At 38.6% G+C, this 17329-nt stretch overlaps 3 protein-coding genes across 3 annotated transcripts; 1 reads left to right on the top strand and 2 right to left on the bottom strand.

Moving 5' to 3' along the window:
* Nucleotides 1–691: 691 nt before the first annotated feature.
* Nucleotides 692–6888, bottom strand: slc35b4 (solute carrier family 35 member B4). Its single transcript, XM_017485613.2, has 10 exons — nt 6643–6888; nt 6318–6431; nt 4933–5035; nt 4774–4823; nt 3985–4066; nt 3756–3816; nt 3479–3588; nt 2424–2499; nt 1638–1713; nt 692–1479 (listed from the first exon to the last, which is right to left on the bottom strand). Exons 1-10 carry the CDS (start codon nt 6717–6719, stop codon nt 1233–1235), a joined length of 996 nt encoding a protein of 331 aa, XP_017341102.1. The 5' UTR covers nt 6720–6888; the 3' UTR covers nt 692–1232.
* Nucleotides 6889–7216: 328 nt separating this feature from the next.
* Nucleotides 7217–10913, top strand: golt1bb (golgi transport 1Bb). Its single transcript, XM_017485616.2, has 5 exons — nt 7217–7356; nt 7843–7934; nt 8091–8269; nt 8974–9055; nt 10193–10913. Exons 1-5 carry the CDS (start codon nt 7332–7334, stop codon nt 10229–10231), a joined length of 417 nt encoding a protein of 138 aa, XP_017341105.1. The 5' UTR covers nt 7217–7331; the 3' UTR covers nt 10232–10913.
* ldhbb (lactate dehydrogenase Bb) lies at nt 10914–16646 on the bottom strand. Its single transcript, XM_017485612.2, has 8 exons — nt 16494–16646; nt 15848–15984; nt 14197–14314; nt 13757–13930; nt 13490–13663; nt 13225–13342; nt 13015–13138; nt 10914–11330 (listed from the first exon to the last, which is right to left on the bottom strand). Exons 1-8 carry the CDS (start codon nt 16546–16548, stop codon nt 11163–11165), a joined length of 1068 nt encoding a protein of 355 aa, XP_017341101.1. The 5' UTR covers nt 16549–16646; the 3' UTR covers nt 10914–11162.
* Nucleotides 16647–17329: the final 683 nt, after the last annotated feature.

Here is a 17329-nt window from a genome sequence, read left to right as displayed (position 1 = left end):
AATTACAACATAAAAAACTAGCAATTAATCTATCTAATATTCAATTTTTATTCAGGTGTTTATCAATAAAAATGTTCCAGTTACAAAAAGATGTGGCAAACATCGACATTGAATTCTCCACTCTGGTCAGAAAGTGTTGAATAATTTTCTATAACAGCAGCACTGACAATAGTTCCAGCTGTAATTCAAATCACAGGTTTACATTAATTAACTTGTTCTAATATTTAATGGTTTCTATAGTAACAGCTCATCATTTACAAGGACTTATAGTGGACACCCAACATAATCAAATAAGTCTTCAAATAATAAGTATCAGAGCTTCTTGTAATGTCAGTAAGGTCTCCACCATGGGAGAGTCTTCAGGACAATGCAATTTGTGCTTTCCACTTTTTTGTCTAAGTAACTTCAAGTGATAAAAAAAAAAGAGAGGGTGGTAAGCGGACTATTTATATCTGTTATAACAAGTGATAACAGGAGTGTACTGTTAACACCCACTTCAGGGCGGTAATAGTAACTCTGCTTCAAGTCGGTCCGTATTACAGCACCACACTGATTATCTTCCTAGAACACAGCACAGCCAACAGGCTGTTTTATTCTTACTTATGTCTGTATTCCCCGAGCAGCCAGCATTATGCACTGTGGTTACAAAATATGTGGTGTGGATGGGCAAGAAATGATGAGTTACACAATGTGGATTCGTAAACACAGCCTAATTTTATTACTGTAACAGAGAAAGGGCTGTGAGGCAATGCTTTAACCGAGGAAACAATAAAATCCTGAGACATAGTAACAAAAAGGTATACAGTACATATCCGCCAACTAAAATCTATATTACACATTTCTAAATGTTCTAAAGTTTTAATCTTCAAACTGTCCAAAATACATGGTCAGCTATTTTCCTATGCACAATGAATGCAATTCATTATGCCATCCTTAGGCTCATGTCAAGAATGCTGAAAGTGTACTACTATACTACAGACTTATTACTGTATATTTCCTATAAGAATATTGATAATGGAGTATATCTGGGAACGACATTTACCTTTTGTTTTTAACCCTAAAATACAGCCTCTGAGAAGTAGAAACAACTTGCATGGCAGTGGAGTCTGCTATGCAAAAATGTCCATAGGCATGTGTTCATGTCTACACACACACACACACACACACACACACACACACACACACACACACACACACACACACACAGAGGTATGATCTTGTGTTCATCATGTTTATTCTGCCTTCTTGCCTGGTTTCTCTCCTTTTAGTGCTATGCGGATGCTGGACCACACCTCAGTGTAGAGCAGTGTGCCCAGGAACACCACCGCTGTGCCAACCCAGTGCCACTCTGTGAATGGGTTCCGGAAGTATATTATAGAGATGATGAGGCTCAGGAATTTACGCAGCGTCACAACTAGTGTAACAGTAAGGGAGGTACACTCTGTGGTTAGGATGAACACACCCCGAATGCATACGTATCTGAAGAAGCAGCAGAATTAAGGGCTGGATTAACTGAAAGTTATAAGGTCCTGCAATGAAAGTTATATGCTTAAGCAGAGGAATAATGCATCTTATGTGTGTGTGTATAATATAATATAATATAATATATCAAAACCATACTGTATGTCAAAGGATACTGGGTGATGACATTCATCGCTAAATGCAACCACATAACTGGTACAGTTTCATGAATCACAGGGATTTCCACTGGAGCTTTAAGAGAAAGACAGTAAGACATTTAGAAGAATCAGATTAAGGCCTATTCACACAGCCATATAATCAAAACCTTATTTTTCTACCCATATTTAAATGCCCTATTCCTTCTAGGTTGAAGAAAATACACCTCTGCTTTACAATGTCCCTACCAAAAAAATCCAGCAAGTTCAAAATAAAATGTGGGTGTATTCTGCAACCAGACAATATTCTCAAATATAAGGAAAAATCGACCGACAAAAACTTAATAAAAATAAAATAAGTCCATGTTGTGCCACTGTCCTGACATCTCCTGACGTGATCTGAAGAAAGCAGTGTGCTTTCTTAACATCTGGCAAAGTTATGACAGGCCAAGAAGAATGGAGCTCAAATATGAGAACATTTGTAAAACATTCAGAAAATAAAAAGCAAACTTTTTAACAATTTTTTTTTCGTTATCAATATCTTACCATACACTATTTTCTTATATATTATGAGAAAAAATTCACATGTAAAACATTACACACAGAATTTCTTGTTGAGGAAAAAAAAAAATTTTTTGTCTTCTTCAAAAGTTTTTATCTTTGAATGATGATTTATCAATTTTTAATTTTTAGAGATGTATTAGTCTCTAACTGCTTAGAGCACTTTTTTCTACTCTCTCACTGTTAGCCTCCAAGCTCAATCACTCAATTAAATATGAAGTGCATATAAAGGGGAGTAAGACTCACTGGTTTGACTGAAGAGTACAGCGTGGTTATAGATGTCAGTTGAGAGCAGCAGAAACCCTGGCAATGGCAGGCAATGCTGAAAGAAGCAGAGGAATTACACTGACAACAGAATGACGCAGAAAATCAATACACATTACATTTGGAGCCCCATTCACACCTGTGCCACCATTTATTTACACTGTGTCGAAAAAGGTCCAAATTCTGAGTGTGAGAACAAATCAAGAATTGTTACCATCAGATATTGGGATTTTTACCACAGATCTGTTCCTTTAATTTTTTTTTATAACAGCATGTCTCTGAGAGCACATCTATAATGCAAATTCACAGACTTGTATTTAATTAATGTGCTTGTACTAATGTTTTTTATAGTAACAAGCAGCTCATTCACAGTGTCTTTGTATGATGGATGCTTCACATAATTTAAGCTTAATACGAAACACATTTAAAAAGCTTGTTATTTAACAAAGGAAACCATTAATCATTAATATGATGAAGTTTTCTGTAAGGAGATGCTTATTTAACATTTATGAATGGAGCACTTTGTAACAGTCAGAGGAAAAAGCTACTCTTTAAGTTTAAGGATGGAGACCTTTGCACTTTGCAGTTTCTTGGTAACAAGCTGATTTTTCTGTACCGCTTATCCTACACAGGGTCACGGGGAGCCTAGAGCCTATCCCAGAGGACTCAGAGCACAAGGTGGAGGACACCCTAGACGATGCCAACCCAACACTGGGAACAATCGCGCAGCCATTTACACACTACAGACAATTTAGAGATACCAATCAACCTACAAAGTATGCCTTTGTAGTGGGGAAGGAAACCGGAGTACCCGAAGGAAACACCCAAGGCATGGGGAGAACATGCATGCTCTGCGCACACAGGGCAGAGGCAGATATCGTGCCCCCAACCCCGGAGGTGTGAGGCAAACGTACTAACCTAATCATGGAATCAACCATTTCATTCAACAAGTTTACATTGAAGGCAGTGTACAAAGATCGGACTGTAAAATTCTTTTGTGGTACAGACACAAGACAATTACACAGAATTTTACTTACATTATAGAAGAGAGCCTCCTTCGAGTGCTTGCCATACTGCTTGTACAAGGTCTCTTGGAAAATGCCCATTAAAGCAGACATTATTAGGGCAAATGTCAGCATGGCAATACCTTAAATAAAAATAGTAATTTCAGGCCTGTACACTGGTATAGTTTTAAAATCATTCTCCAAAACAGATCTGTAAAGGAAGCTAAACTGATCAGGAAACAAAAAAAATCAAAACCTGCTGTTATGGCTCAACAACATTAAACAAAAATATACAGAGACCGACAACTACCTATAAGCCAGTACAAGAAAGCATACACTCCTTCCTTTTCTGTAGCAGCCTTTTCAGCACTCTAGGCAAAATGTTAACAAAAAACAAAACAAAAAAAACACAATCAAACATGAAGGTAAATACATCTTACAAATACATGCTTGCATAATTATTGTATATAACTAAGAATTATATATAAAAATTTATACCAGTCAGAAAAAGATGGCAAAACATTGGCCAAGGTGCTTACCACTTGTTTGGCAGACATGATGGTACAGATAAAGATGCCTACTGATACCAATAATATGGAGAGGTATTTACTTGATGAATACCTGAACCAGAGACAAAACAGCACATTGTTAAGGACATCCACTGGCACTGGTGTGAATATACAGATATTATACAGCGCCCTCCTGATTTACTGACACCCTTCATAAAAATGGGTGGAAATGATTGTATAAGCATTACACAGATTAATGAAACATTTCCAAAAAGGAAAAACAAAATGACATTCATTTTAACAACAACAAAATTTGTGTTTTTAAAAGTTATTTTACTGTAGTTCAGGGGCTTTTGTGAAGACTGATGGCATTACGGTTGCCTCTGACAGGAGGTTCAGACTTGGCCATAGATATGGTTTTTAAAAAAAACACACACACAAAATGAAGACCATCTCAGTCTCTAGATTTGATCCCTACTGAAAACCTGTGATCTGGATTAAAAAGTGAAGCATCTCCAACTTTATTAGACATTACAGGAAGACACTCAGTTCTGTTTAATTCAAATAAAAAAATAAATAAAACAATTGCAAGGTTGCTGATAATTTTGAAACCAGTGCTTTGTAGAAAAAACTGCACTACGTAAAAATCTTTTTATTGTAGAAAAAAAAATATATTTATATAAAAGTATGCAACATCCCTGTATGTTTGAGGTCAAAATATCACTTACTGCATGTGTTATTCTTTTTATATATACACACAATTTCACTCATTTTCACAGACTGTGCCAATAATTATGGAGAGAACACTATCTAGCCTACCTTTTTTTCAATATGATGATACCCAGTATCATGTTTGCTATTAAAGAGCCCTGCAGGGGGAGAAATTTTTGTCATTTGTAAGGTGTAAAGCATATACTGATCCTGATCATATAAATGACTGCAAATTGACAGATTACCGAAGAGACGTGAAAGACTTACAGATCTGAAGATCATGTGTAGTGGCATTGCGATTTTGAAGTTGAGGGCGTAGTTGTTTATAACACTTACAGTGAAGAACATGGTTACCATTATCAGGTAGTTTCTATAAAGGATCAAAATACAGAGTAGAGCATGTAACACGTAATATCAAGGTTGTTCTGACCAGCTATCAGCTACTAAAACACAGGCTAAGCTTCTCAAACTCATAGACCAACATTTATAGATGGTAAGTGATTTTCCAGCATCCTTACTTCTTACTAAATTGTTCTAATTGCCTTACTGTTATGTTATTGTCATAAGAATACTTTGTCTAATAGTGGTCATTTAGAAACAGCTTCCTTTCTACTAGCACTTACTAGCTGGCAAAGATGATCTACCAGTTTGAGACAGCTCGGCCTGTGTTTTGGTAGTTCAATGGATTTTCTTTTTCTTTTTATCAGGGACAATAAAATGGATCAGTGAAACATCCATCCATCCGTTTCCCGTAATGCTTATCCTATACAGGGTCGCGGGGGAGCCTGAAGCCTATTCCAGGTAACTCACAAGGAGGGGGACACCATGGATGGAGTGCCAAACCATCACAGGGCACAACTGCACACACACATTCACAGCCTACATCACATCACCGGAGAACCTGGAGGAAACCCCTGAAGCACAGGGAGAACATGTAAACTCCATGCATACAGGACGGAGGCAGGATTCGAACACTCAACACTGGAGCTACGGGGCAAACGTACCAAGCGCTATCTAGTAAAATTAAGGCAGTTGCCCATTCAAAAGCATCCACAGCTGCAGAGTCCCCAACTGGATCCTTCGTTTGGCTTACTGTCTGTGTGAAGTTTCGCATGTATTTCCTGTGTCCATGTGGGTTTCCTCTGGGTTCTCCGGTTTCCTCCCACCTCGGATGGCTATGATAAAAATTTCCAGTAGTTGTGAACATGTGTGTGTGTGTGTGAGAGAGAGAGAGAGAGAGAGTGTATGTGTGTGTGTGTGTGTGTGTGTGTGTGTATATATATAATGTATGTGTGTGTGTGTGTGTGTGTGTGTGTGTGTGTGTGTGTGTGTGTGTGTGTGTATGTTTTGCCCTGAAATAAACTGATGTCTCATGCTGGGTATATTCCCACCTCACACACACTGTTCCTGGTAAAGGCTACGGATCCTAAGCGAGCCTGACACAGAAAGTGTTTTACTGAAGATGGATGAATGAATGAAAACTGAGCCAATGACATCCATGTAACATTAAAAGCTGTATATTCATTTTACATACACGTATGTCTCTTAATGAAGTGAACGATTCCAGTGCAGCAGTGATTAACTGTAAACTCATGAGTCTGTAGTGCTATTAGAGGAATAATGGGCTGTAATTTCTTGGTGTTGGTGGATACCTGATTGGTATAGCTGGTTTCTTGCGTCCAAAATGTGTCTCGAAGATGAACCCCTCCAAGGCAATAAAAACAAACTGGGCAAATGTCACAATGTTTCCGCATCCTGGGAAATCTCTAAAGAGGTCAGATCATAGAAAAGTCGATTTCACTTCCGTTACGATTAATTTCATATTCCAGTCCACTGTCCTTCAGTTAAAAGCAGAGCATTCACTGACACCATACCGAGCAGGCATTTTTTTAAATTAAATATACACTACAGACACATAACACATGAAGCACAAGCTGCTATTAATAAAGTTAATTGAAGTAATGAAGTTGTACTGACCTCACCAAAACTTCCAGGAACACAACATTGCTACAGCAGCCGACAAACACCAAAAACACTGCAAAAACCGTCTTCATTTTCACACAGGTTAAAAAACAAATTTTAGACAAGAAATAAAGAATGACAATACAAAAACTACACTAATCCCCGGGTTGACATGTTGTCATAAACGACTGTGTAATCTCGTCAATGAAGGCAAACGCGTTCAAAGAATACATTCCATTTTAGGTTCACTTTTAGGGTATTGTGGGTATTGTAGTCTTTACCTTAGTGTTTTTCAAGCTATAGCCATGGACAGGAGAAAATATTTAAACTACATTTCCCTCAAAAGCAGTGTCTTACTGCCGCTATGAGGTGTGTTCAAGACGGTCAATCCAGCAAGAAAAAGTTAAATAATATGTGGTGAGATTTATAAACTAATACATCACTTAGTTATAAGTAAATTATTTAAATGTCAAGATAATATGATTTTTAAAATAAAATGCTAGTATCAGTTAATTCGGATCGCTTTCTGTGGACTGATCGAGGACTGTCATTGCGCAAGTGCAGCGCAGACATGAATCTCTACATGCTCCCGAGTGTTGCGTAGTTACGTGTTTCCGGAAGACGTGGCGATCGCTAAAATAATAACGGTGCGGCGTTTCGCCTTGATTCCTGCTCACACGGAAGCAAGTTCAGAGACCGCAAAAATGATCTCCTTAACAGACTCGCAGAGTGAGTGACCTTTGATTGTGTTTATCTCAGGATTAGGGGTCATGACCCGTACGGGTGGTGGAGGATTTGACGGGTGAAGAAATGAAGGCTGCGGTAGTTTGAATGAATGAGAGGCATCATGGCGTGGCCTGAGCCAAGCAAGCAGATTCAGATTCTCACACAACTGCCTAGAGTCTTAATCAGTAGTGAAATACTTACCTGTAACCTTTAATGTCACCAGATAACGTCTAGTTCTATGTTGAGAGATAGCAGCATGTTAGAAGAGCATGTATGTATGTATGTATGTATGTATGTATGTATATATGTATGTATGTGTGTGTATATATATATATATATATATATATATATATATATATATATATATATATGTATGTATGTATGTATGTATGTATGTATGTATATATATGTATGTGTATGTGTATCTCCAGGACTAATTGTGATTTACATTACTGTCTGTGTTAAAGATAGTTCTCTCTGTTTGAACAGAAATTGGGATGGGATTAACCGGTTTCGGCGTGTTTTTCCTTTTCTTTGGGATGATCCTGTTCTTCGATAAAGCTCTTCTCGCCATAGGAAATGTGAGTGTGATGATCTGTGATGGAAGACTTTTACATCTTCAAAGAACTGAGTAACCCCTGGACCATACTCTAACTAGATCATATTTTGCTTTTATTGTCCAGTAAACTTAATAGAAGGCTGAGTAAGAGAGAGTGTGTGTGTGTGTGTGTGTTCAGATCTTGTTTGTTGCAGGCTTGTCCTTTGTTATTGGATTGGAACGCACTTTCAGATTCTTCTTTCAGCGCCACAAAGTAAAAGCTACAAGTTTCTTTCTGGGAGGAGTATTTGTGGTGTTGATCGGATGGCCGATCATTGGCGTGGTGTTGGAGATTTATGGCTTCTTCCTCCTTTTCAGGTGAGTTTGGGACAATCGGGTTTCAGAGCACGTTCATCTGAGCCTTACTGCTTGATTTTACTTTGTATTTACTATTCAGATTTTTATTATACCACTTCATTCTATTTGTAACTGTAGTGTGTTTGGCAAATTTAATAATTTCATTCCCTTTAAGATTAAGATCTAAGATTGATTACCTGTAGCAGATTTTCATACATGTACTCCAATACTGGATAGATATTTTAAGGTGTTTTATTTACCGTACAGGAAAATTGTAGCAGATAAAGAGAATATGTTTCATGTTTAGGTCTTCCTCCTTTTTATTCACCGTGCCTTTTTTTTTTTTAGAGCTACGTACATGCACCTAGATGAAATACTGATTTTTTTCCCCAATGGAAAACTGACCTGCAGGAAATAGAGTAGAAGAATGAGGGCATTTCACATCCTCTTTGCGTAATGCCTTTTGGAGTAAATCTAGTCAGCTGTCAGTTTGCTGCCATTTTGGGTAGAGCAACGGACAGCAAGGACATAATGAGCATAAAAACCATGACAGACGTTCAGTCACGTTGCTTATGTCGTACATTATAATACACTGTGGATTATGTACGAATTTTACGAAGGCTGATCAAATCTTCAAAGCCTTTAGAATGTGAAAATGCTGTATGGTCACTCTGTGCAGCTGCTAGTTATTTGAAACCAACATCTCGCATGTCTGTGTGCTGTAGGGGCTTCTTCCCAGTGGCAGTGGGCTTCATCAGAAGAATACCCATTCTCGGGTCACTGCTTAATCTCCCTGGTATCAGTGGGGTAAGTGTGACGATTTTAAACATTAGTAATGCATTGGAGTTTCAGAGAGATATCTATGCTTTCTTAAATAAAAATAGAAATTTCAGAATGCTTTACACCTCTTGCTACACTTTGGGATTTTGTTGGCCCTTTATAGTCCTAATTATCACACTGTGTGAAATAATCTATGCTCTATTAGTCCACATAAAGTTATATTTATATAACATGGACCTGTTACTTATGGATGTTTGAATGCAGGACACAGCCTTTAATAATAATTTAAAAAAAAATAACTAGAACTATATAACAGTAAAGTCAAAAGATCACATAACAAAGTACAGAGACTCTGCTGGATTATGTGCAGTAACAGTCCCAAGAAATAAAATGTATCAAGTACAATACTGAATCTTATTTTGAGATATCATGTCTCCACTGTGTATATCCTGCTTAACAAACAGCCACTAATGAATGTGCTACAATAGTGGCGTAAATGTCCGTATCGCCAGCTTGTGTGCTCAGACTACACTGCAGCTGCTATCAGCTCCTTTTATGTTTTTTATCTTTAAAAAAAAAGCTGCTTTGTGAAATGAATGTCGGTTTCTTCTTACATTAATTACCAGAGCAGACAGAAATGAATGATCATTCTCGCAGACCTGCATTATTTTGCAATCACATACCGTATTGCTGTCAGCACAGATCCTTTTGCTGACAATATCCATAGTCACTGATCATTGACTCCTTTTTGTTAAACCGTGACGTCCCACTGTTGGTCTCCAGTTGCTTTGTACCAGCTTGTTTTGTAGTTTGCTAAAATTCACCCACGCAGAAATCTCCTTCTGTGAAAGCTTCAGAAGACCAGGCTTCACATACTGACAGGTGTGGCGCATGTAGCAGGTCAATAAAACAAATCCTAATTGAATATAATTAGTGACGAGTCATGACAACAATATTCTGATCAGCTTAATAATTACCATGAATAAAAAGAATCTATCTCACTAATCGAGTAGTCATCTAATCAGTTAGTTGATCATCGTAAGTCAAATCTGATGCATTTCAAAGTCCTCTGCTTTTATTGATTGTCTTAAAAATATCACACACATCATATAAGTAACGAATGAAGATAAATAATGACTTTGTATGTTTGTTTGTTTTTTTTAGTTGGTGGATAAAGTCGGTGAAAGCAACGCCATGGTATAACAAAAAAAGTACATTGTCAAAAAATTGTCTCCGTGTTGTCACCACTTATTTAAATTCCTCAATCATATTTGTAACTTGATGCCCTTTTGGCAACCAGTGAATGTCTGAAATGAGAATTTCCCGTGTTTGAGAAAAGGCAGTGTTTTTACGTGGCACATGTATTCGCCTTCTAAAAGCAATGTGACCAATAGAGAGCTGTTATTTCTGGGAACTGATCCACAGCCCAAATTGGGCTCGGCTACTTTCTCCGCTGCATACCTCCATCAGAGAGGTAACACAGACTTGAACCAACAGAGGGTGTGTTTTGATGATGCACCTGTTGTCCAGCTTTTGAACGACCTGCTGTGGGACAAACAGAAGTTCAGTGCTATTTCATTCTTGGCTTTCCTTATGCCGCTGTTACAGAACTGAAAGATCTCCATGTATGAAGGCGTTACTGGAAATCTGCTTGTTCAGGTGCCAACTGCTTTTTAGTGTGTTGTATTGAAGCTGTTGCGAGAACAGCACACTGGATGAGCCACAAACCTCATCATGTTACTGGCTCAGTGAGGAATTAGTAGCTTTTGTGAAACACACGATACTACGTCAATGTAAATACGTATTTTAAGTAATGTATAAGACTTATGTACATTTTTTTACACAGAGACCGCAACAATTTAATAAACCTCTCAATGTCTGTAAATATTGGCTATTTGAGTCTTTATTTCCAAACTAACAACAATAAATAACGAATGTGCACATTCAATGTGCATACAATTTGCATGGTGATTGCACATAGCAGATGAGAGCTGCATCTAGACCTGCATCTGTACTTGATAATATTATTAGTGTTGTAAGGAGATAAAAGACAAACATTCTAAAGCTGCTGTATTAGTTGAGGTGTTTGCTCGGAAAGCTTGTGAATGAGCGCGCTTTCTAGTGAGCACGACTCTTACAGATCTTTCAGGTCTTTTTGAATGTTCCACAGCGTGTCTGCGCTTTTCTTCAGCTGAGACACCTCGTCCTGGGTCAGGTTCATGTTTACCACACTGCTCACTCCTCTGCTGTTCAACACACACGGGAGGCTCAAGAACACATGATCAGTGATCCCGTACATCCCCTGTGGAGTGAAATCGGAGCAGAACGTATTCATTTAGCTTTTGTCAGGAATGTATTAACCTCTAGAACTATATGAATATTTCGTGGCCTCGGAATGTACATGGGATTTTGTTTAAATCTACAAAACATACAAATGAAAAGAAAAAGGCCTTTCCACTATTTATTAATTTCCAATTAAAAAGTAAAATTGTGAGATTTAAAGAGTATTCATTGCTTTTGTGATTATAAAGCTAAATCTGACTTTGCACTATATAATCTTTCCAGAGATCTACTCATAGAGAAGCACATTATACAAGACCATCTCGGAGACACTGAAAAAAAAACCATGTAGCTCATTTCAACCCATTATGAAGAAATTGGTAATAAAAGTATAAAAACTACAAGGATAGTGCCTACCTCAGGCCAGCTTCTAAACCTAGCCTCAGAACAGGACGGGCACTTACTGTATTAGAGCTGCTGCAATGCAAACTGAGTTTCTGAGCGAGTGGCTGGAAGTAAAGGTGTTCATCAACAAATCTCCTAGATGGAGATTTATAAAACAGTGGGAAGGAAGAAGCTCTTTCATGTCCTCACATGAAAGTAATTTGCAAAACATTACTTGGAAGTGGCAAAAGTCTTGTGATCTAATGAAACAAAAGTGAAACTTTCTGGCTTAAATACCAAGTGGTATTTGTGGTGTGAATCTAATACTGCACATCAGCCTGCAGTGTAAAGCTCAGCAGCTGTAGCATTGTTGTGGACAGGGCTGGCAGGTATAAAATGGGCAATTTAAATGATTGTACATATTTAAAAACTCTCCTACATTTGGTGTCCATTGGGGCGAATTTATTGCAGCCTACTTTACAGACACATCCATAACAAGCCATCAGTTGTGACTGAGAAGTCACACGTAATACAATAATGGGCAAAAATAAATGATTTCACTTTCTCTGACTCTTCTTATTTGCCAAAATAACTTGGGTGGGGAAACTATAAGTCCAATCAAAGTCCAATCAAAGCACAAATTACACAAAGTTTTGACTGTCTTAGGTAACTGTGGTTTTCTAATAGTAACACCTAACTACCTAGTGATAGGTAGTTAAAATTTCTTTACCCCATAAATTTAATATAAAGACCAGCTATCATTGGCTATGCGGATGGTTTTTTTAGCAGCAGAAAGGGATGGTCAGTGGTCATAGGGAGATCCTCTCTGCCTGAAAAGTTCAAACTGGGAAGGAAGTGCCAGGACAACAAATGACTAAAAGGTCTAAAATGTCCTCAAGTGGCCCAGTCAGAATCCTGACCCTAACCCATGTGTGGTGAAGGGTGAGACCTCAAAATTGCTCTCCACTGCTGCTCTCAGCCTAAACAATGTTATAGAAAGGAATAAGGAAAGCTTGCTCCATCATGCTGTAGAATATATTAGAGTTATCATGCTGACCATGATAACTCCAATCACTAAAAGACAACATCCAAAAACTGGGAATGGGAATAAATATTTAAGAACTGCTGACATTTCAGTTTTGTCTTCCTTTTTTGTCTATACTGCCAGAAAAAAGTTTCTGATTCACCAACATCCAATCAAACTGATTAAAATCCCAGGTTATGTCAATGATGTATTTGAAAAATGTTCTGGGGATCAATGCCTTTTCAATACACTGCATGTATTTCTACATGTATTTCTGCATGTATTTCTCCTTGATTACCTTGACCATGGTAGAAATGGGATGAACTCTGTTCAGGTTTTTAATGAGGCTCTCTGTCAGATCTGCTACACTCAGTCCAATAGCCCAGTTAGTGTAGCCTTTCAGTCTGATCACCTCATAGGCACTGCAGGTAATCAACACAAGGGGCATCATTACAGCTTCTGTGGAGGTCACATAAATGACAAACATTAAATTGAATGATGAGCATACCTGTCAACTACCATCTTGTGAGTCTTTTTCCAGTTCTCCCTGTCACTGTCTTGGCCGATGTCTGGGTTCAGTTTCTGGAGGTTCACACCTGCTACATTTGCACCACTCCAAACAGGAACTAGGAAGCAATTAGAAAACAAAATCACTGCGAGACTAGGAATGAGTGCGCATGCAGAAAACAGAGACTGGAAAGAGCATCTGTGAGTACTGAAGCAACTATAAATAGTACTTAAAAAAGGCATAGCGATTCTGCCTGCTGTCATACCACTGGAGTCACCATGTTCTCCCAGGATCCAGCCGTTAAAGCTGCTAGGGTGGATTCCCAGTCTTTCCGCCATCAGGTACCGAAAACGTGCTGAATCCAAATTAGTGCCACTGCCAATGACGCGGTGTGTGGGTAGGCCGCTCAGCTTCCAGGTCACGTAGGTCAAAACATCCACTGCATACACACCCAACTCAGGATTACAAAAGTAAGTGCTGCGTTCAAAAATGTATACTGATTATTCATTTGAACATGAACATGTTTGAGTACCTGGGTTAGACACCACAATGAGGATGCAGTTGGGGCTGTATTTGATTATTTGTGGTATTATGTGCTGGAAGACATTGATGTTCCTCTGGACAAGGTTAAGCCTGCTTTCTCCCTCCTGCTGACGTACACCTGCTGTCACCACTACGATGCGTGAGTTTGCTGTCACTGAGTAATCTGTGGAAACATGAGCGACTGTAAGAGACCTATTACAGCCAGTGTTCTTAATTCACAAATGTCAACATTATAGAAAACATAACATGGTCACAACATTCTACCTGAATTCAAGTCACTCCAGACATGGAAAATTAAATATTATTATCAAATAGGCCGCATGTTGATGGATCCCCAGGACTCATACCTGACCTCGACTTCCCCCGTGACAGCAGAGCTGGTCTCAACTCTAGCCATGTCGTACTTCTGCTAATTTGTTGAACTCTCACCTTTTCCTGAGACAATTTTAGGAGTTTTGAAAAAGAGACTTCCATGCTGCAGGTCCAACATCTCTCCTTTTAGTTTGTCTTCCATCACATCCACAAGGGCCAGCTCATCAGCCAACTCCTACACAGCAATAGAAGACATCATGTTGGTATTCATGTTAACCTGTTCAGAATCACAGTGAATCTGAATATACCCTGGGAAGATTGAGTGTGAGGCTTGAATACAACCTGGTTCTGGTACACCCAGTCCATGACAGGGCACCAAGCACACACTCATTCACACCTAGAGGGAATTTAGAGTAGCCAATCCACTGCCAAAGTTTTGGGAGATGGGAGGAAATCAGGGAACCCAGAAGAAAACTAAATGGAGACAGGGAGAACATGCACAACTCTGACACTAACCCAAGTTCAAGACCACCCTGAAGTCGAAAGGGAGCAACTTATTTCCATGTTTTTCCTTTTCTGCTGTGGGCAGAATTGTAGTGGCATGTTCCTAATTTGGTAATAATGGTCTTATTAAGAAAGGTCTTTCACTTAATCTACTGGAAAAAATTAAATATTTACCATCACATATTCACTGATTAACCAAATTGAAGCATTAAGTTTCAAGTTTTGTCCTTCTTATGCATTTTCTCCAGCAGTGCAAGCAAAAAGACTTGTATTTCCTGCACTTACTCTTTTTGTGTTGTTGGTTTTATAGATTGTTCTGTTTTTCCCTTTCTTTATGCACTTACTTATTTTCTAACTGATTCACTCCAGCACTTGTTAAAGCCAGCAACAGTCTCCAGTCCTTATGAATCATGTTATGAATCATTACAGATTCTCTAAGTACTTTGTGTCATTTCACCTTCAGCTGTTAATACTTTCTGTGAGTCACTCTGGATGCGGGTGGCTGCTAAATCAGGGGTTCTCAAACCTTTTATAGCAAGGGACCCCCTTAACAAATGTCAAATAACCTTAAACCACCTCAGCACATAATCAAAATATTCTAATGTTAGGCTTTACAAAAATATTATAATCCGTCCATCCATTTTCTGAACTGCTTATCCTACACAGGGTCGCGGGAAGCCTGGAGCCTATCCCAGGGGATTCGAGGCACAAGGCGTGGGACACCATGGACGGGGTGGCAATCTATTGCAGGACACAATCTCACACACATTCACACACTACAGACAATTTAGAGATGCCAATCAGCCTACAATGCATGTCTTTGGACTGGGGGAAGAATCCAGAGTACCTGGAGGAAACCCCCGAACACGGGGAGAACATGCACGCAAGGAATGTGCACGCAGGGAATCAAACCCCCAACCCTTGAGTTGCAAGGCAAACATGCTAACCACTAGCCTAATATTGTACTCTTATAGTCTAATAGTGAACAATAATCATCTAAAACCAGCTAATAAGAACTTAATAGATGTAATAAGTTTGATAATGGTGGGTTGTGGTTTTGACCACGTTAAAAAAAAGTTAAAAATCATTTACCCCCAGGTTATGCATCACAGACCCCACTCTGAGAACCATTGTGCTAAATAAGCTTATATAAATCGTAACCATGAAACTGGTGTAAACAGTAAAATACAACAAACAAACAAACAAACACTGGAATGGCAGCTGTATAGAGAGAACTAATAGTGCAGAGATCCACAAGTCTTACCTGCAGCAGGATGCTGACGGCACACGCCATGCCCACCTGACCCACTCCCACCACCGTCACCTTGTTCCTGGGAGGCTCAACTGGTCCATTGAAAAGGGGGGTAATGAGCTTCTGCAGCACAGATGCCATGTTTTGCACTGTAAGAAAAAGAAATAACACACATCAGTGCTAATGTACACAAACATGCAGGAGTCTGAGAGATGATTCATTATAAGATATATGGTTAAAAGCACTCATTGAAATGTATGTGCTGTTTAATGCAAAAACAACAGGGATTAGATGTGCACGTTCTGTTTAAGGGAAATCTTATAAACAGGTTTCAACATTCATATGCAATTTACACAAACACAGGTAAAGGTTTGTCAACTAAAAATTGCTTTAACTAAAATCACTAGCCATTCTGGGAGTTACATACAGTACATCTTTACTGCATTTACATTGTTTTTAATTAGTGAGCTCTTATTAATTCTCTGAAAAACTCATTCAATATCTGTTCCAAGTCTCCTTACATCAAGGTCACATCTGTGACACACCCACACTATGGAAGACAAACACACAAAGCCACTCGTCTCTCAGTACACAAAATCTGTACACTAAAACATTTATCTGCATTGCAGCTTAACACGAACATCAGCTGAACACTTGCCTTGCTTGTAGATGCTGTGAGCACCCAGGTACAAATACCACCATGAAATCAACATGGCAGGGCAGTTGAGAGGACAGTAGGTGACTGCAGTGTTTCGGCAGTGGCGTCGCTGTGCAACACTTCCTTAAAGCTGCAGCAGAGACAGAGCAAGAGAGGGGAGGAAAGGAGGGAGGAGTCTCAGCGACTCCACGCCTCCTCCTGAGGACTGTATGGCCTCGTCTGCTGACAGCTAATGGTGTTACTGTAATCCCATGACACTTTCTTCCCGGGAGACCTGCTCTGAATGTCTGAGGTAACCAGCCAAACTCAAGAAAAGCTCAACTGATAGAATGTTGAACCAGTTCTTTCTCAAATCAAACCAAGTTGGTATTCAACTGGCTTTTGCAAACTGACAAATTCACTTAACATCATTTTTGAAATTTAATTGCATTTAATCATGTTCTCATGAATTTAGGACAAGTCATTAAACTAGAAAATTCTCAAAAAGTAGGATGAGTTGTTAGAGTGTGAGGTCTACAACACAATGATGATTCAAGTCATTGCAATTTGTAATGCATAATGTAAGCTATATTATAGTCTAGAGCAATGATTCTCAGAGTGGGATCCATGACCCCAAGAGATTAGCAATTTGATAGTTGTCACAGTAGTGTAAACCAGAACCAACCATTATTAAAGTTATAAATCATGTCAATGCAATCAAATAATGGTGTTAATAAAAATTTGTTTGGTTCATTTATTTTATAAAAAAAAAAAAAAAAAAAAAAAAAAAACCTCAATACATAGGCAAAATATTTTCCTACACATTTAAATAATGTGACTAATTTTTTTTAGTAGTT

Source organism: Ictalurus punctatus, chromosome 14 (genome assembly GCF_001660625.3).
Source record: "Ictalurus punctatus breed USDA103 chromosome 14, Coco_2.0, whole genome shotgun sequence".
Taxonomy (NCBI): domain Eukaryota; kingdom Metazoa; phylum Chordata; class Actinopteri; order Siluriformes; family Ictaluridae; genus Ictalurus; species Ictalurus punctatus.
This window is presented reverse-complemented; position numbering and strand designations above follow the sequence as displayed.

Coding starts and splice junctions, on each gene's coding strand:
- slc35b4 (XM_017485613.2), bottom strand. CDS start 6,719: ATGAAGACGGTTTTTGCAGTGTTTTTGGTGTTTGTCGGCTGCTGTAGC. Junction 5,036..6,317: donor AAACCAGCTATACCAATCAG/GTATCCACCAAC, acceptor GATCCTTTATAG/AAACTACCTGATAATGGTAA. Junction 3,589..3,755: donor TTTCTTGTACTGGCTTATAG/GTAGTTGTCGGT, acceptor TTTTTATTTAAG/GTATTGCCATGCTGACATTT.
- golt1bb (XM_017485616.2), top strand. CDS start 7,332: ATGATCTCCTTAACAGACTCGCAGA. Junction 7,935..8,090: donor CTCTTCTCGCCATAGGAAAT/GTGAGTGTGATG, acceptor GTGTGTGTTCAG/ATCTTGTTTGTTGCAGGCTT. Junction 9,056..10,192: donor ATCTCCCTGGTATCAGTGGG/GTAAGTGTGACG, acceptor TGTTTTTTTTAG/TTGGTGGATAAAGTCGGTGA.
- ldhbb (XM_017485612.2), bottom strand. CDS start 16,548: ATGTTGATTTCATGGTGGTATTTGTACCTGGGTGCTCACAGCATCTAC. Junction 15,985..16,493: donor TCACAGCATCTACAAGCAAG/GCAAGTGTTCAG, acceptor TTTTTCTTACAG/TGCAAAACATGGCATCTGTG. Junction 13,931..14,196: donor TAAAATTGTCTCAGGAAAAG/GTGAGAGTTCAA, acceptor ATGTTTCCACAG/ATTACTCAGTGACAGCAAAC.